At 29.4% G+C, this 27,856-nt stretch overlaps 2 protein-coding genes across 2 annotated transcripts; both read right to left on the minus strand.

Moving 5' to 3' along the window:
* Positions 1-1,400: 1,400 nt before the first annotated feature.
* Positions 1,401-9,156, minus strand: LOC105134554 (alpha-latrocrustotoxin-Lt1a-like). The gene is made up of 6 exons (XM_011039010.1): positions 8,367-9,156; positions 3,386-3,939; positions 3,225-3,284; positions 2,805-2,891; positions 2,538-2,588; positions 1,401-2,303 (listed from the first exon to the last, which is right to left on the minus strand). The coding sequence occupies exons 1-6, from the start codon at positions 8,989-8,991 to the stop codon at positions 1,584-1,586; spliced, it is 2,097 nt and encodes a 698-aa protein (XP_011037312.1). The 5' UTR covers positions 8,992-9,156; the 3' UTR covers positions 1,401-1,583.
* LOC105134553 (ankyrin-3-like) lies at positions 6,228-23,010 on the minus strand. The gene is made up of 5 exons (XM_011039009.1): positions 22,239-23,010; positions 7,709-8,262; positions 7,549-7,608; positions 7,354-7,434; positions 6,228-7,118 (listed from the first exon to the last, which is right to left on the minus strand). Exons 1-5 carry the CDS (start codon positions 22,873-22,875, stop codon positions 6,417-6,419), a joined length of 2,034 nt encoding a protein of 677 aa, XP_011037311.1. The 5' UTR covers positions 22,876-23,010; the 3' UTR covers positions 6,228-6,416.
* Between the last annotated feature and the right edge of the window lie 4,846 nt (positions 23,011-27,856).

Consider the following 27,856-nt stretch of genomic DNA (forward strand, 5'->3'; position numbering starts at 1 on the left):
TTGGAAAGCTGCGATAAATGCCTAGAACTTTCATGGGAACTATCTATTCAAATTTTGATGTTAGCAATAACATTTTGTTCAAACAAAAAGATAAGAGTTGACATCAAGTCAAGAGGTGACCATCCACTCAATAATTAGTTATCAAATCAATAGTTTTGAATTTTAGCCTATAAAAGGAGGCATTTGCCATACATTTAGACATTTTGGTGTTCGGATCAAGATCACTCTCTTTCTTTGTATTTTGTAATGTTTAAGTTTTATTTTATGTTATATTAATATCTTATTTATGCTTTTCATTTCCTTTACTTAGTTAACTTATATCATGTTTATATTCTTATATTATTTATTTATGTTTTTCTTGTTCATTATATTTAGCTAAGTTAATTTTATCAAGGTGAAAATGATACACTAATAGTGTAAAAATAAGTATAAGATAAACTCAACATAAACTCAACAAAGAATAAATATAAGCTAAACTCAACATAGACTGTAATATTTGATATTATGTTTTGTATTTGTTATCTTACTCTTAATACCTTACTTATTAAATAGTTAATCTAGATTTGTGTTATACAACCTTTGATACAACAAATACTTGGCACTTTCATAACCTATTGTATAGTATAACCGATACTTGTGCTATGAAAGGAACTTGATTTGTTGCTATCACCATGAATACCTGACCAAATTTACAAGTATTGACATTACTCAAATAAGATAATTAATATAATAATGTTAATAATTTATAATCTGATTGTAACCGTCTTTGTGTGTGGTTTCCAGTTGAGTAATAAAAAGAGTTTATACTATACTTATTTGAAAAATCATTAGTGGATCCTCTAACCATGACAATTATTTTATCCTTATTTAATCGTTACATCAATATCACATCTCAAAAGTTCTTTTCAACTCCTTTTCATTTATTGTTTATAATTTTATATAGTTCACTCCCCGTGGTTCGACCCCCGATTTTATCAGGTTATTTATTACTTTGACACTTATGCACTTGGGATAAGACATCAATCTTTTAATCATGTCAGAAATTCAAATTCCTTTTATCTATTCTTATGATAAACTTGTAGATGGTTTTACTAAGTTATTTTCTACTACTTTTCGGTTCAAGTTTCGGGTCGATTCTTCATTCTTATCTTGAGAGGACATATTATAAGATATATCAAGGAAATATTAATATGTTTAATAACTATTATATAAGGTTGGTTAACTAATAAGTTAATTTATGATTCCATTCAAAACATTACACTTTGACTATTTGTTTTTCATTTTTTTCTTTTAATATAATAACTTATATAGCCTATCATTAAAAAATAAATAAATTAAATTTGCTTTAACTCAACCTATTGATAATTTTCTCTTAAATTTTTTTCATTTCTGATTACATATTGATAGAACACATTCAATTCATTATTTCAACTGGAAACTCAAAAGATATTACAAGTTCAAAATATTATTACAACATCTAGACAAACACAATATTCCAAGATGCTTTTTCATCCCTAACCTTCTAAAAGAAAAGGCGATCACACAAAATCATGACATCTGTTAATGAAGATCAACCTGGATAGTTACTTGGGCTTTGTCCAGAGATCACGAAGTTTATGAAGACGAGGACTATAAGTCAGGCACCTCCAATTGTAGACAAGCATGAAAAACGAGATGTAGTAGACATAATGCGAGAGCTTTCCTTCAATAATTTGGTTGACGGATGGTGGAAGAATCCATTGAATATAAAGCAATGTTTGAGCAACGAAAAACACGATCCCCACCACTATAACGATGATCGCGAACACCCCATAATTGGATCCACCTAATGCTATGCTCACGGCAAAAAAGAATGACAAGCACATCATGTAAATAGACCCACCCACCATTAAGGATGAAAACCAAACTGCAAATGGTGCAAACTTGACATCATTCAAGTTTGTCCAAAGAAGGATTATAGCTGCCACCACAGAGGTATTTAAAGCCCACACATCAAGACATAAATAACCATCCAAAAGAGATGAACCAGTAGGACTGTCCAAGGCAGTGCTGTTATGGGAGGCAGTAGCAGTGCTGTTAAATTCTTGAAGATGCTCCCTCGAGTTATTTTTATCCCTTATTTGTGGCATCTGTATAGCACCCGCAAAGGTTACACCAGCAACAAGCACCGCTACAACAAGAAGATTCTGTATGCTGGTCTTTGTTTCCTGTTTCCTTGGCGGCTTGCCTTGAGTACTAGTGAAACGCTCATATAGGGATTTCCTAGGCCGGGCATGGAAGTATAAGATAGATAATGTTGTCATCTGCATAGCAAGGGGAAACAAACTTCATAATAATGAGTTTCTGGCACTTCCTCAATCGCATGCAAAAGCGTTGGCCTTGAAATCCTTTTTTTTTTTAAGAACAAGCACGATTCTGGAATGATTTCTGAATTTTGAAAATAATTGTATAGAATCTAAATTAATCGGCCTTCAAGTAGATGTTCAAAAGAATAGGGATGACTTGAAAAAATATAGGAAAGAAGATGTGTAAGTTACCGTTCCATAATAATCAAGCAGTTTGTAGTGCTTTGAATCAACTGCTTTGTCCTGTTAAAAAACATAATTTTAAGTTAATGAATAGAGCTACCACTTTTTTCTTTCTTTCCGTCTTTCCTTTTGTGCTATGGCTAGCCAACAACATAAGCCACTGAAACTGATGATCAGCCCATGATTGGAAAGTAGTTCTTTGAGCTTAGAAGAAAAAATTAACCCCAAGTGCAGTTTTAGGCTTACCAATTTTGTGTAGTCCACGTAAACTTGTACCTTTCGTTGAGAACCAGTCGAAGCGGTCGACTTTTCTGTTGTAGAATTCTTCTTTCCATCCTTCACATCTTCTGAATTAACTTCGATCTGAGGAATGAAGACAGAAATCATGAAGCAACGCAGAGCAGATAATTGTACAAATTACATGACATGAGCTCTTCTGACAAAGGATGATTGAGTATATCGAAGAACCACTCAACTCAAAAGCTTTAACAGCTAATTGAGGTTTAAGGATACGATTTTATATTATATCTTTAGTCCTGAATTTCAGTCAGCTTTTAAGAGTGTTGAGTTATATACTCTGTTTCCATTTTTTCATGACATCATCCCTTATTATGTAAAATATGATATCCTTTAGTGAAATGGAATCCTTGTCTACTTAAAATGTAAGAACATTCTTTTTCAACAGAACTGTCATACCTGTATCTGGTCCGCATGAATACTGTTCTTTGAATCCAACTGCTGTCGTTCCTTAGCAAGCTGGCAACAAAGAGGAAGCCCAGAAACCAAAATATTAAATAAATAATACTCTTAAAATATGTACTTTTGTAGCCTCGATAAATGATGATCAAATAGCATACCATTTCATCTGTTTTGTCATATTGGTCTGCAGCAATTTTAGATTGTTGTTTCGCAACATCATACGGTGTAAAATTTTCGTTGTTAACAATTGAATTTTCAACGCGTTTGTCACGCACAAGAACAAATGCAGCCATGGATTGACCATGTCGTGCTGCCAAATGCAAAGGTGTATTCCCATCCTCATCCATCTCATTTAGCAGTGGTTCTACGATCTTCTGATCGTTTTCGAGTATGTACCTTACCACATTGCCCTGTCCATTTTCAGCCGCTACATGAATAATATTCTGCCCCTTTTTATTGAGGAATTCTTTAGGATATGGGAAAATATCAAGAAATTCCTTTCCTAAATCAACAGATTCATTTTTGCATGCAACATGGATAGGATAGTTGCCTTCACTGTTTGTTTTATAAGCACCATAGAGAAAATTCTTTAATAGGAATCGAACTCCTTCCAGAAAACATATGGATGATGCATAATGCAGTGAATTTCTCAACTCTTCGTCAGTGAGACATAATAGCTCTGGCTTTGCTTTTGCAATTTTCCCCAATAGATCTGAAAATCAAAAGAAAATGTTTCAAATGAATATAAAGATGATAGCTTTGCAACAATTGTTTGTATGTAATTCATTTTCTAGTGAGTAGTGAAATTATGATCACCTCTGTTACGTTGCTTGATGGCAGCATGAACAGGGGACTTTCCTTTTGGTACGGCATCACCATCTTCACTTTTTATAGGGAACGAAACTTCCGTTTTCAAGAGATCATCAAGTATCTTTTTCTTATTGCCGTTCTCAACTGCCAGATATAAAGGAGACTTGCCATTATTGTTGTTGTAATAGGCCACTTCTGGATAGCTGGACACTAGGAGTTTGGCAACTTCTTTGTTATCGGTGATCACTGCATCATGCAAAGGAGTGTTTCCCTTTGTATTTTTCTTCCTCTGCATGTCAATGGAATCTGAAGTAACGTGAATATTACTTTCGTTTTATTTGCCTGGATACTTTGAGCACTCAAATACTTAACCCATTTCGTTCTGGAATCTTGGCTATGGTTAAAGCAGCATCTAGAAAAGGAAAAGGAAAAGGAAAAGAGGAAATATCTCCCCCAACTCATAAAAAGGAAAATTCTTAACTTGAATTTATAACTCATATACAGAGTGCAGGTGGGAGAATCCATTGTTTAATGAACGAGATACACGATGGCATGAGATTCTAGGTGAAACAAACATTCAATTCAAAAGGAAAATTCTTAACTTGAATTTATAACTCTTATACAGAGTGCAGTTGGGAGAATCCATGGTTTCATGAGCATGATACACGATGGCATGAGATTCTTCATCTTCTCGCGATGATTTAACTATTCAATTCAAAAGTTTCAAACTCTAACGTTAAGCTCGATTGGTTAGCGCTTGAAGCAAGCCGAAGTATCCCCCTGGACGCACCATTTTTATTTAAAAAAAAAACACATACAAGTTGTTTTTCCCCCTCAAAAAATAGGTTTTTATTATTTAGTATTTATTTGAAGGTAAATTTTTTTTGTTTTTTTATCGTATAAAAAAAAAACTTAACATAGTAAAGTTCATAATTTGAATTATGATTTAGTGGATTAACTAGCATGAACTTGACTTGATTTTTTACTTTTTTTTTTCTTTTGAACTTACATAGTCGATAAGATCATATTGGGGTAATTTTATAAAATTTAATTTAAAACTTGAGTTAAACAAAGTGTTGGGTTAAGTGTTTTTAAATTTTAATTATTGTATTAAATTTAATATTATGCTGAAAAATTCATAAAATCTAATTATTATTTTTTGTGTTTTAAAACATTTAGGTCCAATTCTCAATGAAAACACCAATAATAAACTAGTGATGAACTTTATATGGTAATATACATTACAAGTTGCTTGTTCTGAAGGGAAAAAGAAAAAGAAAGACAAAATCATTTTTATGTAAAATTTAAAATTTTGATTGATATGGTATTTGATCGTCTTCACCAATATAGGGAAGCTATTGCTAGTTTCTTTTGAAACATTGGTGTTATTAGTCTGGCCTAAATTCCTTTCTGTTCCGAAATATCCTAATGAACGAGAATCACACCTTTAAAATTTTAAGAAATTACCAACTAGTTCTATAAAATGTTTCTATTGACAAATTAATAAATTCGTAATTATTTCATCAATAAAGTTCAGTTAATTTTGTAATCTTTGAATATCCTTTTAAAAAAAAATATGAATTTATTATTAATTACCTTTCATTTACAAGATAAATTACAAAATTAAGCTTAATATCTTTAACGTTTTCCTTTTTTAACTCTTTCTATATACATTCCATCATTGTTAAAAAAATATCAAGAAGAAGAAAATTAATGCATAATTTTCACATCAAACTTCAACTATTTTTTCTACATTTTTGTTTTCTTTTAATATAATAATTTATATATCCTCTCATTAAAAATATTGCAAATGCTTTAATGGAGTCATTTTAAAATGCAAGTCAAAGAATGATGAACTATATATGCATGGTAGTATACAATACAAGTTGAAGAATCTAATTAAAAGAAAGTGATTTGGATCCATAGACTAGTCATACACTAAATCTCACTATTGATTCTGAATTCAATGATTTATATTAGTTTAGGAACAAAAAATAATTAAGATTTAAATTATTGTTATTTTTATCAAGCACTACATCATGTCCATTCCATTAGAATTCAATCATTTAAACTTAACGAATGAAATTAAAATACATGATATATAGAAGAAGAAAAAAGCATGCGATGGCTATCGGTTCAAGAATGCTTGACATTTTTCTCTTAAGATTTATTCATCTATGAGAGAACATATTGATAGAACACATTCAATTCATTATTTCAACCGGAAACTCTGAAGTTATTACAAGTTCAAATTATTATTTCAATAGCTAGGCACACAAAATATTCCAAGATATTTATTCATCCCAAAAATAACCTTTTAAAAGAGAGCAATCTCTCAGAATCCTGACTTCTCTTGATGAAGATCAACCTGGATAGTTACTATTTCTTTCTACGGAGATCAGGAAGTTTATCAGTCAGCCACCTCCAACTGTAGACAAGCACGAAAAACGAGATGTAGTAGACATAATGCGAGACCAATCCTTCAATAATTTGGTTGACGGTTGGTGGAAGAATCCATTGAATGTAAAGCAATGTTTGAGCAACGAAAAACGCTATCCCCACCACTATAATGATGATCGCGAACACCCCATAATTGGATCCACCTAATGCTATGCTCACGGCAAAAAAGAATGACAAGCACATCATGTAAATAGACCCACCCACCATTAAGGATGAAAACCAAACTGCAAATGGTGCAAACTTGACATCATTTAAGTTTGTCCAAAGAAGGATTATAGCTGCCACTACAGAGGTATTTAAAGCCCACACATCAAGACATAAATAACCATCCAAAAGAGATGAACCAGTAGGACTGTCCAAGGCAGTGCTGTTCCGGGAGGCAGTAGTAGTGCTGTTAAATTCATGAAGATGCTCACTAGAGCTAGTTTTATCCCTTAATTGTGGCATCTGTATAGCACCCGCGAAGGTTACACCAGCAACAAGCACCGCTACAACAAGAAGATTCTCTATCCTGCTCTTTGTTTCCTGTTTCCTTGGCGGCTTGCCTTGAGTACTAGTGAAACGCTCATATAGGGATTTCCTAGGCCGGGCATGGAAGTATAAGATAGATAATGTTGTCATCTGCATAGCAAGGGGAAACAAACTTCATAATAATGAGTTTCTGGCACTTCCTCAATCGCATGCAAAAGCGTTGGCCTTGAAATGCCCTTTTTTCTTTTCAGAACAAGCAAGATTCTGGATGATTTCAGAATTTTGAATATAATTGTATAGAATCTAAATTAATCGGCCTTGAACTAGATGTTTAAAAGATTAAGGATGGCAAGAAAAAAATAGGAAGGAAGAAAAGAAATAATACCGCTCCATAATAATCAAGCAGTTTGAAGTCCTTTCGTGGTGACTTTTTCGTGTCATGCTCCTTTGAATCAACTGCATTGTCCTGTAAAACAGAAACAATTTTATGTGAATGAATATAAGCCACTGAAACTGGTGATCAGAAAATTTTTGGAAAATAGTCCTTTGGGCGAAGAAAATTTCAACACATCTCTTATACCTGGTTCTTGTCCGCAGGGGCACTGTTCTTTGAATCAAACTGCTTTCGATCCTCAGCAAGCTGGCAACAAAGAGGAATCCCACATACCAAAATATTAAATCAATAATACTCCTAAAATATATGCTTTTGTAGCTCAATAAATGATGATCAAATAGCATACCATTTCATCTGTTTTTTCATATTGCTCTACAGCTATTTTGGATTGTTGTTCAGCAATATCATATGGTGTCAAATTTTCGTTGTTAACAATCGAACTATCAACGCGTTTGTCAAGCACAAGAACAAATGCAGCCACGGATTGACCATGATTTGTTGCCAAATGCAAAGGTGTATTTCCATCCTCATCCATCTCATTTAGCAGCGGTTCTACGAGCGTCTTCTCTTGTCTGAGTATGTACCTAACCACATTGCCCTTTCCATTTTCCGCCGCTACATGAAGAATGTTCTGCCCTTTTTTATTGAGGAATTCTTTTGGAAATGGGGTAATCTTCAGAAATTCCTTTACTACATCAACAGAGTCATTTTTGCATGCTAGATGGATAGGATAGTTGCCTTCATGGTTTCTTTTATAAGCACCATTGAGAAACTTTTGTAAAAGGAATTGAACGCCCTCCTGAAAACCTCTGGATGATGCATAATGCAGTGAATTTCCCAACTCTTTGTCAGTGAGACATAATAGCTCTGGCTTTGCTTTTTCAATTTTCTCCAATATATCTGAAAAACAAAAGAAATTGCTTCAAATGAATATGAAGATGATAGGTTTGCAACAACTGTCTGTATGTAAATCATTTTCTACTGAGTATAGACATTGTGATCACCTCTGTTACGTTGCTCGATGGCAGCATGAACTGGTGACTTTCCTTTTGGTAGGGCATCACCATCTTCACTTTCTGTAGGGAACGAAGCTTCCGTTTTCAAGAGATCATCAAGTATCTCTTTCTTATTTCCGTTCTCAACTGCCAGATATAAAGGAGACCTGCCATTCTTGTTGTTGTAATAGGCCACTTCTGGATCTCTGGACACTAGGAGTTTGGCAACTTCTTTGTTATCGGTGATCACTGCATCATGCAAAGGAGTGTTTCCCTTTGTATTTTTCTTCCTCATCAAGCTCGGATTCGATTCCGCAAGAGATTTAATTGTATGACTGGCCTTTCCTTCTCTGGCAGCAAGATGAAGGATTGTGTCCTTCTGGCTGTTTTGGATGGTGATTAGAGAAGGAAACGTTTCAGCCAGATAAGATGTAATATTGTCACTTCCATAGCTTACAGCTACATGAAGTAGTGAATTCCCAGCGGGAGTCTGTAGCTCCTTTGCTGAACGTTTTCGAACACAGCTCTTAAATGGAACAACACTGTCATGCTTCAAAAATTCATATAATGAAGGATCCATCATTTCATTTGGCTCATGAGGCTCATCGTCTATTTTTATGAGTACAGTACCCATAGCAGAAGAAAAATGATTATGTTAGCACTTGAATCAGTTATAAATCGGAGCTGAACATTTATTTGAATAGAACAGATTGCATTTCAATAGAATCTGAAGTGATATAGATGTTACTTTGATTTCACTTGCATGAATATACTTGGAGTACTGAAATCCTTCTCCAATTTGTTGTGCGCAGCCAGGACTCAGCAACAAGAACATGATTAAACAACATTAAAGAATAATATAAATAATATTTTAAATTTTTAAATTTTAATTTAAATTTTGAAATGATTCTTTGTTAAATTAGCATCCAAAACAATAAAAGAAAAGGATAAAAATGTTCCGAAGGTGACTGATTGTCCTTATTCTTTACTTGAGAATATAACTCACTGTGCGAACACTCAAAGATTAAAGGAACAGGATCCACAATGGCATCAGATTGTAACTTAGGTTTAGGTAAAAAGATCCAAAAATTTTAACTGTTTATCAGGAAGCCCAAGGGATGCTCTATGTTATTTTCTTTTAAACTTAAGACTTACATAAATTACTATGTTGCTCGAAAATACCTTAAATGGATTTTTTTAGTTAAGTTCTCAAATAAAAGAGTTTTGTCCCTAAAAAGGTTAAAGCACTGTTTCGGAAAGCTTGTTTCCAAAAAAAAATAATTTTTGATGAAAGTTAAATTTTTTTATATTGATTTGATGTATTGATATTAAAAATAATTTTTAAAAATAAAAAAATTATTTTAATATATTTTATTATTAAAAAATATTTTTACCAAACAGATACAATGTAAAATCATGACTTGTAGAATTGTGATCAAGTAGAATTTTTTTGTATTAAAGTATTTGCTTTTACACAGTACGAGTTTAATTGCCTTTGTATCACAGGTTGGGAACCTCATTCTTTCCAAAGTGAAGATGTAGATGGTTCTTTTTGCAATATCGCTGTCACTATTCTGGCCTGATACTTTCCATTTCTGTTTCAAATCGAAATCTATGATTTTAATGTTTTTTTTTCTTTTGATGATAATAGTCATTAATTTGATATTTTAATTTTTTAAAAAAAATTAGATTTTAATATTCTTTTTAATGTTTTAGAATATTAATAAACGTTAATCACAGGGAACACAGATTATAATAGTTTTTTAAAAAAAATTATTTATTATTTTTTTAATTTAGTTATTTAATGTTTATTTTTTTAGGAATTGAGTTTTGTAACTTATTTTAATTTATTTTTTTTTAAATTAATAGTGTCTCAAAAAAATTCTTCAACTTTAAGTTGGTGTTTTATTTTGCCAAAAAAAAATATAACTTTATTGTTCGCAATAGATAGACAATTAGGGGATCAAAATTGATGAACAAAAAAAATAAAAGCCCTTTTAAAAAAAACATTAGGGTCACAGCTTTTATAAGAGATTAATTTAACCTTAGGATTTTTCCTAATTTTTTTTATTGTTCCTTTTAAATTTTATTTTATTCACATTTTATTTATTGAATTTGAGAGTGAAAAGAGATGTTAAAAAATAATAAATGAGAAAAAAATAGTTAGACCTTAGGATTTTTCCTAATTGTTTTTATTGTTCCTTTTAAATTTTAATTTATTCACATTTTATTTATTGAGTTTGAGAGTGAAAAGAGATGTTAAAAAAATAATAAATGAGAAAAAAATAGTTATTTAATTTGATTTTAGTAATAAAAATAATCAAATGGAGGAAAAAAGTGTCATTAAGATTTGTTTTGGATTTTCATGTTATCAGGAAAAGTAGTTCGAAGTTGGGAGAGTTTTTTCTTTAATTTAATTTTGTTTTTTATTTTTTTTTGGATTTTTTTATTAATAAATTGATTAGATACAATAATTTTAAATATTTTAGAATAAAAATAGATTGAAAAATAATTTTTTGGGTCAAAAAAACATTTCTCCTAGTTTTTTGACAACCTATATAATGGTAGGATTATGTTAAAAGCAACGACATGCTATTGGCCTTTTTGTTTTGAAGTAATTAGGTATACTTTCTTAAAAATTAATTAAGTTAATGTATATTAGATATATTATTTTATTAAATTCTTAAATTGATTAAGAATATATTTATATATTATTTTATTTAATGTCATTCAATTTTTTCTTTGTTAAGATTATAAAATTCTTTTTTCAATATTAGCAATCGGTTTTTTTATGCCATCTATTAAAAAACATTTATTTTTTTATTTTTTTGAGTTATTTCATTGTGAACATTTATATTTTTTATTATATAATTAAATAAATAATAATAATTTTAAAAAATATATTTATTAAACACAATAAGGTTCATAATTTGAATTATAAATTTATCAAATTATTTTAAATTCATATTATTATTTTTTAGTTAGACCACTTTTTATCCGTTGTTAGGTTTTTTGGAACGTGTTAAAATTATAAAGTCATATTAAATTGATGCTTACATTATTTGTTTTTAAATATAAATTAAGTTGAAAAATTAAGTTAAAAAATTTCAATATTTACTTGCTAAGACACATGATATGATTTTGGTTAAATGATTAGAAGATTTTTAGTTACTAAAAAAATACATTATTAATTCCTTTACTATTTTTTAAGCATTCAAAAAAAAAATCCATGCCCAATTATCTAATATATTGGAAATGCCCATCCAATTTTTAGCTACACAAGTATTGAGAGGTAGAATGACATGGGAAACAATAGAATGTGTGAAATTCTTCTTACATAATCATCAAAATCCATAGGTTATAAATCTATCCATACGGACTACATCTGTATCCAATAAACTGCAATTAATCATTAGGGACTCAACTTCAAATCTGATTCAACTCTTAGGGACCCAATTAAAATCTGGTTACCAAAATTAAGGACCAAATCATAACAATTCAAACTCTAAGGACCAAGCAATGATGATTATAAATTCCCATAGATTATATTGTATCTTTACCTTCTCCTTCTCGAGACTTCTGCCGATTCTCCTTAACCGACAGTGGCTTAATCCTTTCTTCATCTTCTTATTTCTTTGGGACATAATAATCTTGTGTGGTAAACGTAAAATGAACATGCAATTATTTAACCATAACAATCTTCTTCTTTTTTATCTTAAAGGTTAATTTTAGTTGTTAAGAAATGATTATTAATCTACAAACATATCATATAAATTCAATTTATTTATATAAATTATAATTTTTTTAAAAAAATTACCATAATCTCTTTAAAGCATTATAAAATAAATAAAAAAACTTAATTATTTTTTAGAAAAATGAACTAAACAATTAAAAACACAAGAGAAAATATTAATAAAAATTTAAATAAAAATTAAAAAAATATTTAAAAAAAAAATTAAACTACTGTGTGCCAAACCCGCGCCCTTGGCCGAGGATAAAAAACAGGATACAAGTTGTTTTGAAGTTTTTTCTTGAAATAGACAAGTGGTTTATTATGAAAAAAAATTGTTGTACTCTGCATCATTTTCCTGATGCCTCCTGTATTTGAAAAACTAAAATACAAGTTTTGAAATTTATTGAGGATATATTTATTTTTAAAAAAAATTTGTATTTGTTTGTTATTAGAAAAGATGGTCAACGAAAAATATTTTTTAATTAAAATTTAATTAAAAAAATTGACGTAGTTTTTAGAAAAGTATTTTCCTGAAAAATTTAGAGGGAAAATATTTTCCAGAAAATTGTAAAAACTTTAGAAATATTATATTATTTGCTGATTATATTAAATTTAGTCTTCAAACTTTTGATTGATATATATATTTTCACGATGTCTTCCTGTGGATAATCATGTCTCACTTGATTATATTTTGAAAGCTTTTCAATGGAAAGATGATGAGGTTTTTTTTTTAATTTTTTGTGGAAGGTCCATCTAATTTTTTAATAGAATGGAAAGATGATGAGGTTTTTTTAAAAAAAATTTGTGGAAGGTCCATCTAATTTTTTAATATAAAAAATCTTATTTCTTATCTTTACGTTCATCGTAAAGTATATTAATAAAACGATAAATCTTAATTTTGTTTTTTATATTCTTAAATATAATAATGTTCATTGTATTATTTGAACCTTTTAATTAGAGCGGAAGTTTAATTACATCACTTTTTTAAGAGGTTTTTTTTTTCAGTGAATAGTCTAAAAAAATCTAAGTAAGAGAAACTAGATTTGTTTCAGAGGGTAAATCTATGCATGGATACACAAAGGAGACCATCTTCCTCAATGCATAAGAAATAAAGGTATTGAAAAGGTGAAGTGAGGCTCGCTTTCCTTCACCAGCATCTACCATGAGTTTACCTTCCCAATAATTAGAAGAAAGCGACTTGTATGGAGAGAGCTAGCTTTCTGAATTTCTTATATTGAAATTCTGTAGGAGAAACTAGGTGTGCTTACAGTTCTTTTATGCTAGCTTCAATGGTGTCTTTACATTTTGCTTACAGTTCTTTTATGCTAGCTTCAATTAAAAAGATTTTAAATTTTAAAGTTAGTTATTAAATTTGATGCTAATAATATAAACTTCATCCATTATCCATGTAATTTTAAACTTATAGTGGTAGACTTGTAATGATCATTATCCATGTAATTTTAAACTTGTAGTTCTAGACTTGTAATGATGTTTCTCAAATATAAATTTAAAACTTAGTGATTTTTTTATATGTAAAAAGCAAATTAAAACTTGTGAAATAGTCAAATTACCTTCTTAATATTTTGAATATAAAACATAACTAAACAACTTACAATCAAACAATTTACATTCATTGAATGATTCTTTAATTTTGGCTACCAAGGTTGTGCAAGAAGATCAACTAGATATTGGTGAGGATTCTATAATTAGATTTACAAGGAATATTTATGGTATTACTAAGAAATCTTCACAACCAATCAATTAAAGATCATATCAAGAAGGCTATTATGGACCAAATAAAAATTTTAGTTCAATTTTTATATTCTTATGCAAAGTCATACATACAAAGGATTGACACGTTAAGGATATTTCTGAACTATCAATCACTAAAGTTTCAACAATTAGATAGTACAATGAATCCAAGGCAACATGTGGCTCACTCCTTGAAGACTTATAATAATACTAGAATTGATGGTGATCTTATAGTAAAACAATTCATTCATTCCTTAAAATGCAATGCCTAACTAGTACATTAATTTGGAGACTTTCTTAACTGATAGTTAGGAGCAATTTAACATATGTTTCTACAACACTCGTCATATGGTTAGTATAATTGAACTTATTAATGTACATTAATGCGTAAAGGAGTCTGCCATTAACTACATTTATCAATAAAAAAAATCTTAGCCTCAATTGTAAGGATCAATTCATCAAAAATTTTGCTCTAGATATATCTATTAAAAGGATGTATTAAGGGCTATACTATATTATATAAAACATTAAACCTAAGTCTTCTAAGGAATTAGCTACTAGAACACACAACATAGGACTTAATATTGCTATAGTTAGAACCTTGTAATTACTTAAGCAAGAGCCTAAAAAAACAGGTTCGAAGGTCATAGATTTTAAAAGAGCACTTCATAGGTTCATGGAAAACAATCTTTGGTAATTAACTTCATTATCATAAAGGTACCAACTAGAGTTAAATGGAATGATTGTGCAACATTAAATGCTTTTCAAAGGGGTAAAAAAAAAAGAGTTATCCTTTAAAAAGTGACAAGGAAAAAGAATATCAATTCCCCGACGTGGATATAGCAAGGACACTAGATGATTTGCTAAGTAAATCTCATTATGCTATCAAAGTTGAAATGTCCTAAAAAGCAAATTAATATTATTGGGTTCATCTATGTGCTGAGTCTAAGTATATATAGGTATAACAAGTTGTTAGACCCCATATAATTGGATTCACCTGTGCGTTGAGCCTAGTTGAGAATAACAGAATGACTTAAGTTCACCTTAGCTAACCTTTCTTATTTATATATGTGGGGTAGAACATGGTAGGAACCATAGGGATCACAACATTGGAATAATTCTACATTAATTTTCTATTCAGATATATACATGCTATACATTTTATAATATGCCCCCTCAAGCTGAAGGTAGAGGATCGACCCGAAACTTAAATTTGAAAGCAGTAAAGGAAGCAGTAGAAAGTGGTTCGGAGAAAACATCAACAAGTTGATCCCGAGAATGGATAAATCGAATCTAAATTTCTTTCTTTCACAACCTGGTCGCAAATAAAATGATAATCTATATCAGCATGCTTAGTACGAACACGAAAGATAGGATTCGCTGAGAGATAGGTCGCACCAAGATTATCACACCAAATGGTAGAAGCAGAGATGTAGGGAACCTATAAATCTATTAACAAATATTAAAGCTAGATAACCTCAACAATATCATCTGCTAAGGTCATAGATTTGAAAATAGCACTTCATAGGTTCAAGGAAAACAATCTTTGGTAATTAACTTCGTTGTTATAAAGGTACCAATTAGAGTTAAATGGAATGATTATGCAACACTAAATGCTTTTCAAAAGGGTGAAAAAAAGAAGTCATCTTTTAAAAAGTGACAAGGAAAAGAGTATCAATTCCTTGACTTGGATATATCAAAGACATGCATTAGATGATTTGCTAAGTAAATCTCATTAAGCTATCAAAGTTGAAATGTCCTAAAAAAGAAAATTGATATTATTAGGTTCATCTACGTGCTGAGTCCAAGTATATATGGATATGACAAGTTATCAGACCCAACATTATTAGATTTATCTACGCGTTGAGCCCAAACAAACGTGGGTTTGATAAGCTATCAAACTCAACATCTTAGGGTTCAACTACATACTAAGCTCAAGTATATATGGATCTAGTAAGTTACCAAACTCAATGATATTGAGTTCAGCTATACGTTGGGCCGAAAACAATATGGGTCTAGTGAGTTAATGAACTTAAAATCTTTAGGTTTAACTACGCATTAAGGTCAAGTACATATGAGTCTAGTAGGCTATCAGGCCCAAACAAAAATTTATATGATGAACTTTCAAACACAACATCGTTAGGGTTAGCTATGTGTTGAAACCAAGTACGTATAGGTGTCAAACTACCAAACCCAATAACCTTGGGTTCAACCAGGTGTTGAGTCTAAATAAACATAGGTTTAACAATCTATCAGACCCGATATCCTTAGATTTAACTATTTACTGAGCTCAAGTACATATAGGTCTAGTAAATTGTCAAATCCAACATCTTTGAGTTCAACTTCAGGTTGAGCCTAAATAGATATGAGTTTGGCAAGTTATAAGTTCTATTTCCAATAAACTTGGCATCGTGTCAAGCCCAAATGGATATTGGTCTAATAATCATTATAAACCTCATGTTGGGTTATAAGGCTTTATTTATTTATTTTTATGACTTTTAACATGCAATGTTAATGTTAAGAATACTCATTATTTTAAGTGTAAATTTTTTTTAAAAAAAATCTACCATGTTTCCATCAATATTAAATATTATATAAGAGATATTTATATCTTATTAATAATGTATAAGAGATATTTATTTATTATTTAAGTACTCAAAAACCTTAATTTTAAGTATATTAAATTTTAAAATATCATCAACGAATGAAGAAGAAATTGATCTTTTTCGCAAGAGAAAAGTAGGGAGGAAGGAAAGGGTTAAAAAACAACAAAAGAATCAGTTGCAAAAATGAACCATGTTACAAAAGTTGATGCTTTGCCAAGCCATGTTCAGCTAGCCGCCACATCCTTGCCTATAACAGAAACCTACCAACACCATTAATTAAGGAGATGGAAGAGGTTTAGAAAAAATGCATAGAGTGATTTTTATATTTTATACTTTGATCCCTAAAATCAACGATTGCTTTAAATTAGGTATCAAACATCGATTCTATCATTTAATTTGATAAATTTCAATCAAAATTGGTCTTTAAAATTCTAATTTTGACAATTATATTTTATTTTTACAATAAAAATATCTATATTAATCTACTTTAAAAAAATTAATACAAAGTTGAAAACATTAATAGGAAGTTGTAAAAAAAATATTTGAAGTACAAAAATTCTCTTAACTATATTTTTCAAGACATGCCTACTTATTTAGAGACTAAATGAACTTGTATCAGGGGCGTCTATATAAACAAAAATGATGTACCAATCAAAATTTTCATATTATTTTTTATTTTTATTTTAACCCAAAAATTAAAATAATTGACATGAAAAATAAATTGACCTTTATGTATTTTTGAAGACGTCCTCTTATTTTAAATCTTTTATTATTATAATATTTAAAGTAACTTAAATGATATGATCATTATTTATATCTTTTTTTCTTCTTCTTCTTTTTTTTACTTGATTAAATTATGGATTATTTAATATAAACAAGGGGGGAAGTGGTTAGATTAAAAGAAATACACTGATCAGTTGTGATTAGAATATAACAAGAAAATCTGCAAAATTAATAATTAGAAATCTTGATAATGAACAACGGTTTTGGGACAAACAAGATCAGAAAGGTGGACAATATGGTTGAAATGATCATAAGAAGCCTGGTTTGATAAGCACCAAAGACAAATCCAGAGTTGTGTTTAGTTCTGTTGAGTTGTGTTTTATTCTCAAGTAGCAGGATTGAGTTGATAAGGTGGTTGAGAATGTTTAAGGCGAGCCACAAATGATATGAATTCTCACTTATATGAAGATTTTACAAGGGATGAAGTGAAAGAAGTCTTAGATTAGATGAAACCGATATATACAAGTTCTAGAACCAAATGATATCCTAGCTTTCATATTGTTGTCCTTCGTCCATAAATGGAACAATTTAGGCCAACAATGTCTTTAATTTGAACAGTTAAAGATATCAACTTGGTTGTCTTAACAGTATTAAAATGGCCGTCCCAAAATCACCACTTAAAACAAGAAAAAGGATATCGCCAAGCATTGATACGTTGCATATACGATAAAGTCAACAAACATCGTCCCCCCTTGCTCTAATTTGATGCAATAATGTTTAAAGGTTCATGACATTTGCTCAAGATTTGACGTCATTTTCAAGCTTGCATTGCAGACTGTTCCTGTTGCAACCTTTCACCCCATCTTTTGCAACTTTTTGCAAGCTTTGAGACTATTATAGAAGAGGTTCTTTTAGATAATGATGGCCACCTTATCGAACAGTCTTGTCATTACTGATCATGGAATCATCTCCAAAAGATATTTTATTCTTCTCCTATCATGCATACCTTTTCTACTCTAGCTTGGCTTCTTTTATTTCCTCTGTATTATCAATATCAGACAAGAATGAGGCCAAAATGGCCATTCAGTAAAGAGAGAAGCCTCGTGATGAAAGAAGCCCCACCAATGCCGGAGCCAGAAATTTATTTTATTCTTGGCTATGAATAAATAAATATAAATTATTTTTTAATAGAAAGGTTGCAACTGAAACAGTCTGAAATGCAAGCTTGGAAAGGAGCAGGAGGAAAAGCATGAGTTCTATTCTCCTTTGCTCTTTTTTTTTTCATTACTTTATTAATAATACAAAAAATTTTGTATTATAAATTAAAAGATAAGCTAAGAAACCATACTCTATATTAATGAGAGTTAAGCGAATTATAAAAAACTATTATTTTTTTATTAAAATTTATTTTTTAATTTTTTTAAATTGTATTATTTTTTTATTAAAATATATTTTTTAATTTTTATAAATTTAATGTAAAATAATTTAAAAATATATAAAAATTAATTCTTATAAACCTTGACTAATTTTAGGAATCATGAAGTTAAAGACCATATAAATTTTTAGTAAATTTTAAAGAACAAACCTAGAGCTTTGACTGATTAGGCTACAATCTCATGGTTAATTAAGTATTTATTTGCTACTATAAAATGGGGGCTAAAGAGTAGAGAGCATTTGGGAATGCGGTTTGCATCGTGGGACACAATCTGTATTATTGCGTTCTCTTCTGTTGATGGTGGGGTAGTGTTGGCTGTATTTCTTAGAACAAAACCTTCTTTGGAAATTGCACGTTCGTTTACCTTGAAAAAATCCTGCAGTTCTCTTTTAATCTACTCAACGGTGATGTCAAATCTATAGCAAATGCCTTGAACCTTTTAACCTTATTGATTCAAATTAGAGCAGGGATTACAATTGCAACCACATTCTCAAATTTATTTTTTTAATTTTATATGTTTGTTGATTTTAAGCAAGTTGATATCTTTAATTCTCCGCTATTAATTCAGATTTTAACCGGGTGAGGTGTTTTAATTCAAATTTGATTAATCCTTTTTCACGATTAATTTACAGATTTTTTACTAAGCTGTTTTCTAATACTCTATTTATTGCTTTTCAGTTAAAGTTTTATATTGATCTTCAATCATCAGCAGGAGAGGAAGTATTAATATATTTATATAGAAAATATTATAATTATATTTTTATGTTGCAACCTCCACCATTATTATTATATATTACTTTATATATATATATATATATATATATATAGAAAAGTTTGACAAACTAATAAATTAAACCAACTAATTATTTTTAATTTTCACGAATCCCAATATTTTAATTTAAATATTTGATTTAAATTTTTTAACTGAATCCAACAACAATAAAAAAGTATAGTAAATGCATGCTTAAAAAAAAAAAAAAAAGGTAGAAGCGCCCATACATTCAATTGGAACTCGGGAGTTATTACAGGTTCAAATTTTTACCACGATCGGTAGACAGACACAATCCAAGATGTTATCGATCCCAAAATCCTGACCTCTAATCTTACTAAAGATTGTGCTTTCTCTTGAGATCAGAGAGTTTATTAGGCAGCCGCCAGCTACTGTAGATAAACACTAAAAAAAGGCTGTAGTAGAAATAGTGCAAGAGAACCTGTAGAAGAACTTTGTTGAAATACAGCGGGATAATCCAAGGAAAAACAAGGAATGCCTGAGCAAAGAAAAACATAACGGCCACCACTTCAATGATGATTGTTAACAACCCACCATGGGATCCTAGCAATGCTATTCTCACAGAAAAAAAGAATGCCCCGAACATCATGACAATTGCCGAACAAACCATGGAGATGGAGAACTCAACTGCAGGGATTTGAAATTTGGGATAATTAAAGTTCGACCAGAGAAGGATTAGAGCTGCCACCAGAGAGGTAGATAAAGCCCCCACATCGAGAAATAAATAACCACGCAGAAGAATCTCGTAAGTGCTGTTGAATTCACTCGAGTTATTGTTGTGCCTTAATTGTGGCAATTGCATAGCACCTGCAAAGGTTACACCAGCAACAAGAACTGTTACCACCAGAAGACTCCCTACCATGCTTTTTATTTCCTCTTTTGTTCGTGACATGGGCTGTAGAGTAACGGGGAAAAGCTCAAATAGGGATTTCTTAGGGCGGGCATTGAAGTATAAGATCGATGATGTTATCACCTGCATAGAAAGGGGAAAAAAAACTTCATTGTTTTAATGAGTTCTTGGCACTTCCTCAATTGCATCCAAATTAAAGCATTGGCCTTCAAATGCCTTCCCCAGAATCAATTGGGCTTGAACTAGAAGTTTAAAACATTAGGGATGGCAAGGAAAAAAGAAGCAATAATACCAATCGGAAATATACAACCCTTATTTCGTCCTTTGGTGATGCCTCTTTTGTATGTAGCTTATTTGAATCAACTACTTTGTCCTGAAAAAAAAAAAACATAATTATATGTTAATATGCAGTGCTCTTCTTTTTTTTTTTGCGAAGTCACTCACGCTATATTGTCGATAGGATTTGAAATTAGTTTTTAATATATAAAAAAAAAATTAATGTACGTGTACCATGAATGTGTCATAAAAAAATTAAATGGAAATTTGAAACTTAATGGGTGTATTTAATAGAATAAATTAAAAATTATATGATTTAATAAAACATAAAAAGAGTTGTTAGTGTTAAATAAAAGATAAAGTAGAAAGTTGAAAGATACATACACATAAAAATATCTGATCCCGATGTGAGACAGTTTTAGTTTTTTTATTTAATTATATAACTATAAAAACTGATTTTCATAAAAACAAATTCTATAGGATTAAAAACATTATTTAAATTGATTTGAAATAAAAATAACAAAAGGTATCTACATATTTTTTTAAAAAACCATTTTCTTTTTTTTTGACAAATGTTTTTATAAAAATCATTGTTTTTTTTAAATAACAACTTCTCATAATCTTACAAGCAAGTTTCAATTAAAAAATAAAATAATAATGAACTGATAATTTGATGATTTTCTTGAACAGTAAAAATAAATATTTTTTTAGCTATGTTTTTTATTGCATAAAAACTAAAAGCAATGAAAATAAATATGTTAAAAAATTACATGATTTTTTGAAATAAGGTTAAAAAAATATATCTATTTAATCAAAATATTTTTTTTATTAATGAATTGTCTTTTTTATGTAGTATTTTATCACAAATATTTGTTCTTAAAAAAAAAAACTTAACATAATACTAAAACTAAATACCTTGGTCTCATCCGCAGGGGTTCCATTCTTGGAATCAAACTGCTTTCGTTCCTTGGCACGCTGGCAACAAAGAGGAAGCCCAGATACCAAAATATTAAATCAATAATACTCCTAAAATATATAGACTTTAATTAATAGCATACCATTTCATCTGTTTTTATGTATTTCTCTTCAAATCTTTTGGAAAATTCTTCAGCCCACTCATATGGTGTGCAATTTCTATTGTTAACAATGAAACGTTCAACGCGGCAGTCACGCAAAAGAAGAAATGTAGCCATGCATTCGCCATGACTTGCTGCCAAGTGCAAAGGTGTATTTCCATCCTCATCTATCGCATTTAGCAGCGGTGCGTCGAGCTTCGGGTCATGTTTGAGTATGTACCTAACCACATTGCCATTTCCATATTTGGCCGCTACATGAAGAATGTTCTGCCCTTTCTTATTGAGGAATTCTTTTGGATATGGGAACATATCAAGAAATTCCTTCACTACATCAACAGAGTGGCTTTTGCATGCTAGATGGATAGGATAGTTTCCTTCAAGGTTTGTTTCATAAGCACCATCGTGAAACTTCTTTAATAGGAATCGAACTCCTTCCAGAAAACCTATGGATGATGCATAATGCAGTGAGTTTCCCAACTCTTCGTCGGTGAGACGTAATAGCTCTGGCTTTTCCTTTTCAATTTTCTCCAAAATATCTGAAAATCAAAAGAAAATGTTCCAAATGAATATAAAGATGATAGCTTTGCAACAATTGTTTATGTGTAATTCATTTTCTAGTGAGTAATGAAATTGTGATCACCTCTGTTACGTTGCTTGATGGCAGCATGAACAGGGGACTTTCCTTCTGGTAGGGCATCACCATCTTCACTTTTTATAGGGAACGAAGCTTCCGTTTTCAAGAGATCACCAAGTATCTCTTTCTTATTGCCGTTCTCAACTGCCAGATATAAAGGAGACTTGCCATTCTTGTTGTTGTAATAGGCCACTTGTGGATCTTTGGAAACTAGGAAAATGGCAAGTTCTTTGTTGCCCTTGACCACTGCATCATGCAAAGGAGTGTTTCCCTTTGTATTTTTCTTCCTCATCAAGCTCGGATTCGATTCCACAAGAGATTTAACTGTATGACTGGCCTTTCCTTCTGTGGCAGCAAGATGAAGGATTGTGTCCTTCTGGCTGTTTTGGATGGTGATTAGAGAAGGAAACTTTTGAGCCAGATAAGATGTAATATTGTCACTTTCATAGCTTACAGCTACATGAAGTAATGAGTTCCCACATGGAGTCACAAGCTTCTCTGTTGAACGTTGCTGGATGCGGCTTTCAAATTCTTCAATGTTGTCCTTCTTCACACACTCATATAACTCGCTATCTATCTTTGTATTTGCCATGTGATTTCTCGGAATCGAGTTTTGAACTATGTTTATTGCTACGCTAGACATAGCGAAAGAAAATGTTATTTTACCTGAATCAGCTATACATATCAGACGGCAGGACTTCCAATTTAAATAGACCAGAAAGAGAGAGCAGCCTTGGCCATGGTTAAAGCAGCATCTAGAAAAGGAAAAGGAAACTAGTAAAATATGACCCCCAACACAGAAAAAGATGATTGTCCCTGGGGAAATTATTAACTTGAATTTATAACTCATTTACACTGTGCAAATGGGAGAATTCATATTTTAATAATAACTATCCATTTAATCCGTGCTTTACCGCGGTTTATATTTTCTTTTTTATATAAACATATTAGGCATAGGAGCTGCTTCAATGTATTTTTTAATATAAAAAAGTTTAATGTGTAAATTGTAAATTCTATGCAAGTATTTAATTAAATAAATAATTATTTATTTATATAAAAAAAATTAAAAAAATATTAATAATAAAAAAATTAAAAAATTTAAAAGAAAAAATAAATTAAAATATTCAATCATACAAAATAAAATATTTACTTAATTGTGTTCACTAAACTTGTTTATTTAAATCAATAAAAAAATAAATCTATATCCTAAAAAACTCATGACTTAAATGATAAACACAAATAAAATTAACTGAATAAACCCATAACAAAAACAATATTACACAAGATTGAACACATCAACAATATTATTTAAAAATAATTTTTTTTGAAAAATAAACTTTATTTGTATAAAACAAAAAAACAGTATAAATAAATTAGAATAATATCTTGAAAAATCAAATATAAACAAAACACTTAAAAAAAATTATATTAAAAAATAGCATGCAAATCCTGTGATCATGAGATCGAGACAAACTCATAGAAAAAAATTAAAAATAATTATAAAACCAATATTTTCTCTAAAAAAACAAAGGTAGAACAATAAAATTATGTGAATGTTAAAAAATAAAATCATGAAAAAAAATCAATTACAGAAAAGCATCCAAAAAATAAGGGTGAAAAAACAATTCATTAAAGGGCAAATAAAAATTTAATTTCACCTATGTTCCGCAACAGGTCATAAATTTTATTTAAAAAAAAAACATTTGATTACAAAGGTTATTTTGATATTTGTTTTACATAATAAAAATTATAAGTGTAAATAAAAAAGTTTATCCAAACATCTAATAACTATCTATATAAAGTTTTTTTTTAATCATGAATAATAAGTAAAGTTTTTTTTTAATCATGAATAATAAGTAGAAAAAAATGAAAAAAATTAAGAAATGAATGTACATCAAAATATTTGATCACATAAAATGAGATATTTATCCGCTTGTTTCCACTGAACTTGTTTATTACAATTAATAAAAGATAATAAAAATAAAAAAAAAATATATGAAATCAGGTCAATAAAATAAAATAAAAAACAATGCAAAATAAAATAAATTGCAAGTAAAAGAATCAAGACTAAATTCGACAAAAAATATATTGAAATTAAAAATTTGAGGAAAAATGAAATGAAAGAAAATGTTTAGGGATGAAGTTGAAAAACAATTAATTGAGAAAATGAATAAAATAGTGATTAAAATAATTGTTAGGGTTGGAATTGAAAAAACAGAAAAAAAAATTAAACCATAAAATTACTCAAAACAAAAAAAAAAATTGCAATTAAGAGAATGAAAACCAAATATAATTAAAAAAATAAAGAAATCAAATGAACATGAATGAAATTAAAAATAAAATCTAATTAAAAATAATCAATATAATTAAAATAATTGCAATTAAAACAAATGGGACTAAATCAAAAGATAAAGGAAACTGAAAGGCTAGTTTAATTTTTTTTCATGGTTAACATGCAATTTAAAAAAGAAAGAGAAGAAAAGGAAAAGAAAAAACCAATTTAACACTAAATCCGACCATACCTATTTGAAAAACATTTGACTACAAAGGTTATTTTGATATTTGTGTTACATAATAAAAAGTATAAGTGTAAATAAAGAAGTTTATCCTAACATCTAATAATAACTATTTATGTAATTTTTTTTTAATCATGAATAATAACTAGAAAAAAGTGAAAAAATTAAGAAATGAATATAGATCAAAATATTTGATCACGTAAAATGAGATATTTATCTGTTTGTTTCCACTAAACTTGTTTATTAAAATTAATAAAAGATAATAGAAATAAAAAAATATATGAAATCAGGTTAATAAAATAAAATAAAAAATAATGAAAAATAAAATAAATAGCAAGTACAAGAATCAAGACTAAATTCGACCAAAAAAAAAACAGAAGTTAAATATTTGAGGAAAAATGAAATGAAATAAATTTCTTAGGGATGAAGTTGAAAAAATTAATTAAGAAAATGATTAAAAAATAGTGATTAAAATAATTGTTAGGGATGGAATTGGAAAAAATAAAAAAAATCAAACCATAAAATTATTCAAAACAAAATAATTTGCAATTAAGAGAATGAGAATCAAATATAATAAAAAAAAATTAAATGTGAAATCAAAAATAAAATCTAATTAAAAATAATCAATATAATAAAAAGAATTGCAATTAAGAAAAATGGGACTAAATCAAAAGATAAAAGAAATTGAAAGGCTAGTTTAATTTTTTTTCATGGCTAACATGCAATTTAAAAAAGAAAGAGAAGAAAAAGAAAAGAAAAAACCAATTTAACACTAAATCCGACCATACCACCATACATGCACAATAAAAAAGAAAGAGGATGTCAGGATAAATAAAATGATGTGATAGAAGTAAGATTAACACAGTTAGAATTAGCAATTTTATCTTTTTCTTTTTTTGTAAAAAATGGAAAATGATGTTAGGACTAAATAATAACTGCAAAAAATCATTATAAAATTACAACTAAACCCCTAAATCCAAGGTTTAAAAAAGTGGATGTTAAAGGTAATGAAGTAGTTATATTGTTCAATGACAAACAAAATTATTATAAGGCCGTGAACCAAAGGTTATCAGTATTCACTTTTTAAGATCAATATCGCAATTGTATTGTTAAAATCAATGTAAAATTACTATAACACCCCCATTGCCTTTTAAAATAAGACAACAATATCCTCATTCCAAGCCTTGAGAACTGCCAAATATTATGCAAGTCCACAATAGAATGTATCTTGGCTTACAGTGTATGTTCAGTAGAGATCCCAAACGATTTAGGGTTTTACTTTTTATTAGTTTAACAGCTAAGATGATTTGGAGTGATGATTTAAAGTATTGAAATAGCTAAGATGTTTAATGAATCCAAGTGTTGGTTTTACCCAGTGTCATAACTTAAATTTTAAATAAATAATAAAAAAAATAAATGGATAAAAATATATTTGAAAATACAGTTAAAACAATACAAATTCAAAATTTAGATATGAAATTAGAGATGAAATTATCAGATTTGAGAATAAATTGATTAGAAATTGAAGAATTAATAAGTTTAGATATTTAATTAAAATTTTGATGAGTTTAATTAATGAAATCAAAAGAATTAATAAGTTTAAAGACTTAATTAAACTTTGATTTAATTAATTAGATATATTCAGGGATTTAATTGAAATTAATCTAAGGGCACAATTAAAAATCGATTATTATTGATTAGGATCCAAATTGTGAAGTTTAAACTGTTTAGGGACCAAAACAGATGCTGGACACAACGGCGCCGTTTTGGATGCATTGGTCATTGTCTCCTTCGTTTCGCGCGGAGGAAGCCGGTTTACAGGGAAATTCAGCAGATCATGGCCAGGGGAATATACAGCAGATCACAGCCACTATGGCCACGATGCCATTCTTGAAGCCACGATCTCTCGCCTACATGATGCCCGTCATTTCTGAAAGCTGGGACACAAGACCTTCTCTGGCTTTATAAAAGCCAGAGAAAGGCCTCAAAACTGGGGGGATAGACGAGCGGGAGAAGAAAAGGGAGAAAAAGAGCTGAACCGAGGAGACGAAAAAAACGCAGGAGACAAAGAGAACGAGAGCAAGAAAAAAGAGAGGGAGGGCGACCGAGAACAAACAAACTGGAGGGGCAGATCATGAAACGAATAAAAAAGACAGGGGAAAAAAACAAAAAGAAAAAGCATATAGAGAGAACAGGGGACACACAGACGAAGACGGAGAAAAAGAGAGAGACCGAGAGAGACAGGGGAGACCGAGAGAGAGTGGAACCGAAAACATAAACCAGAGAAAACAAAAACCGGAGGCGACAATAAAAAAGCAAGGAAACTAAAAAGATAGCAGAAAAAGAAGAAGGACCCAGAATCAAGACCGTCAGAGAGAACCGGCATCATCATCATCTTCGTTCCTTCATCTTTAAGAAAAAACCCAGAAGCAAAGAGGAAACGAATGAAACGAAGACGAAGGAGTACGAGGGAAGAACACTGGGAACAGCGGCGGAGCCAAAAAAAAGTTAAATGAGGTGGTAAATTATAAATATTTGGTATTATATATTATATAAATATGTGTTATATATAAAAATTTAATTTGAAATGTATGTTAAGTAAAATTTATTTAAGAATGTTTTTAAAATGAATAAACTAATTTACATTATAATTATTTTTTTTAAGTTTTTATATTTTAAAATTATTTAATATAATTTTATTATTAATTTTATTAAAGATATTCTTTCTCAAATGAAACTTTCATTCATTTTTTTTAAAAATTTTTAGGGATTAGTGAAATTATTAGTAATAATTCTTTGTTAATTTATTGTTTTATATAAGTGGGTTAAATATAAATATTAATATATTTTTAATTTTTTTATTATATCTTTAATTTTTTAGTTATTTAGTACTTCATTTTTAATTATTAATATATTGATTACCATCATTTTTTATATAAAATTCATAATAAAATATATATTAATTTATCAAAACTCATTTCAATTTATATTCACGTACATATAATATTATATATACACATATTAATTTAACAAATCCATAAATTATCATATTATTAAAAAATAAAACTAAAACTAAATAAAAAAATAAAAATAAAAACACGAAGTAAA

Source organism: Populus euphratica, unplaced genomic scaffold, assembly GCF_000495115.2.
Source record: "Populus euphratica unplaced genomic scaffold, PopEup_1.0 scaffold213.1, whole genome shotgun sequence".
Classification (NCBI taxonomy): Eukaryota; Viridiplantae; Streptophyta; class Magnoliopsida; order Malpighiales; family Salicaceae; genus Populus; species Populus euphratica.

What these genes read in the sequence shown, in the direction of transcription:
- LOC105134554 (XM_011039010.1), bottom strand. Translation starts at nt 8,991, where the DNA reads ATGGGTACTGTACTCATAAAAATAGACGATGAGCCTCATGAGCCAAAT. An exon ending in CATCGAGCAACGTAACAGAG is followed by an intron (nt 3,940 to 8,366) that starts GTGATCACAATG and finishes TTTGATTTTCAG; the next exon opens with ATCTATTGGGGAAAATTGCA. An exon ending in ATGACAAAACAGATGAAATG is followed by an intron (nt 3,285 to 3,385) that starts GTATGCTATTTG and finishes CTTTGTTGCCAG; the next exon opens with CTTGCTAAGGAACGACAGCA.
- LOC105134553 (XM_011039009.1), bottom strand. Translation starts at nt 22,875, where the DNA reads ATGTCTAGCGTAGCAATAAACATAGTTCAAAACTCGATTCCGAGAAAT. An exon ending in CATCAAGCAACGTAACAGAG is followed by an intron (nt 8,263 to 22,238) that starts GTGATCACAATT and finishes TTTGTTTTTCAG; the next exon opens with ATATATTGGAGAAAATTGAA. An exon ending in TGCTTGATTATTATGGAGCG is followed by an intron (nt 7,119 to 7,353) that starts GTATTATTTCTT and finishes CTTGCTATGCAG; the next exon opens with ATGACAACATTATCTATCTT.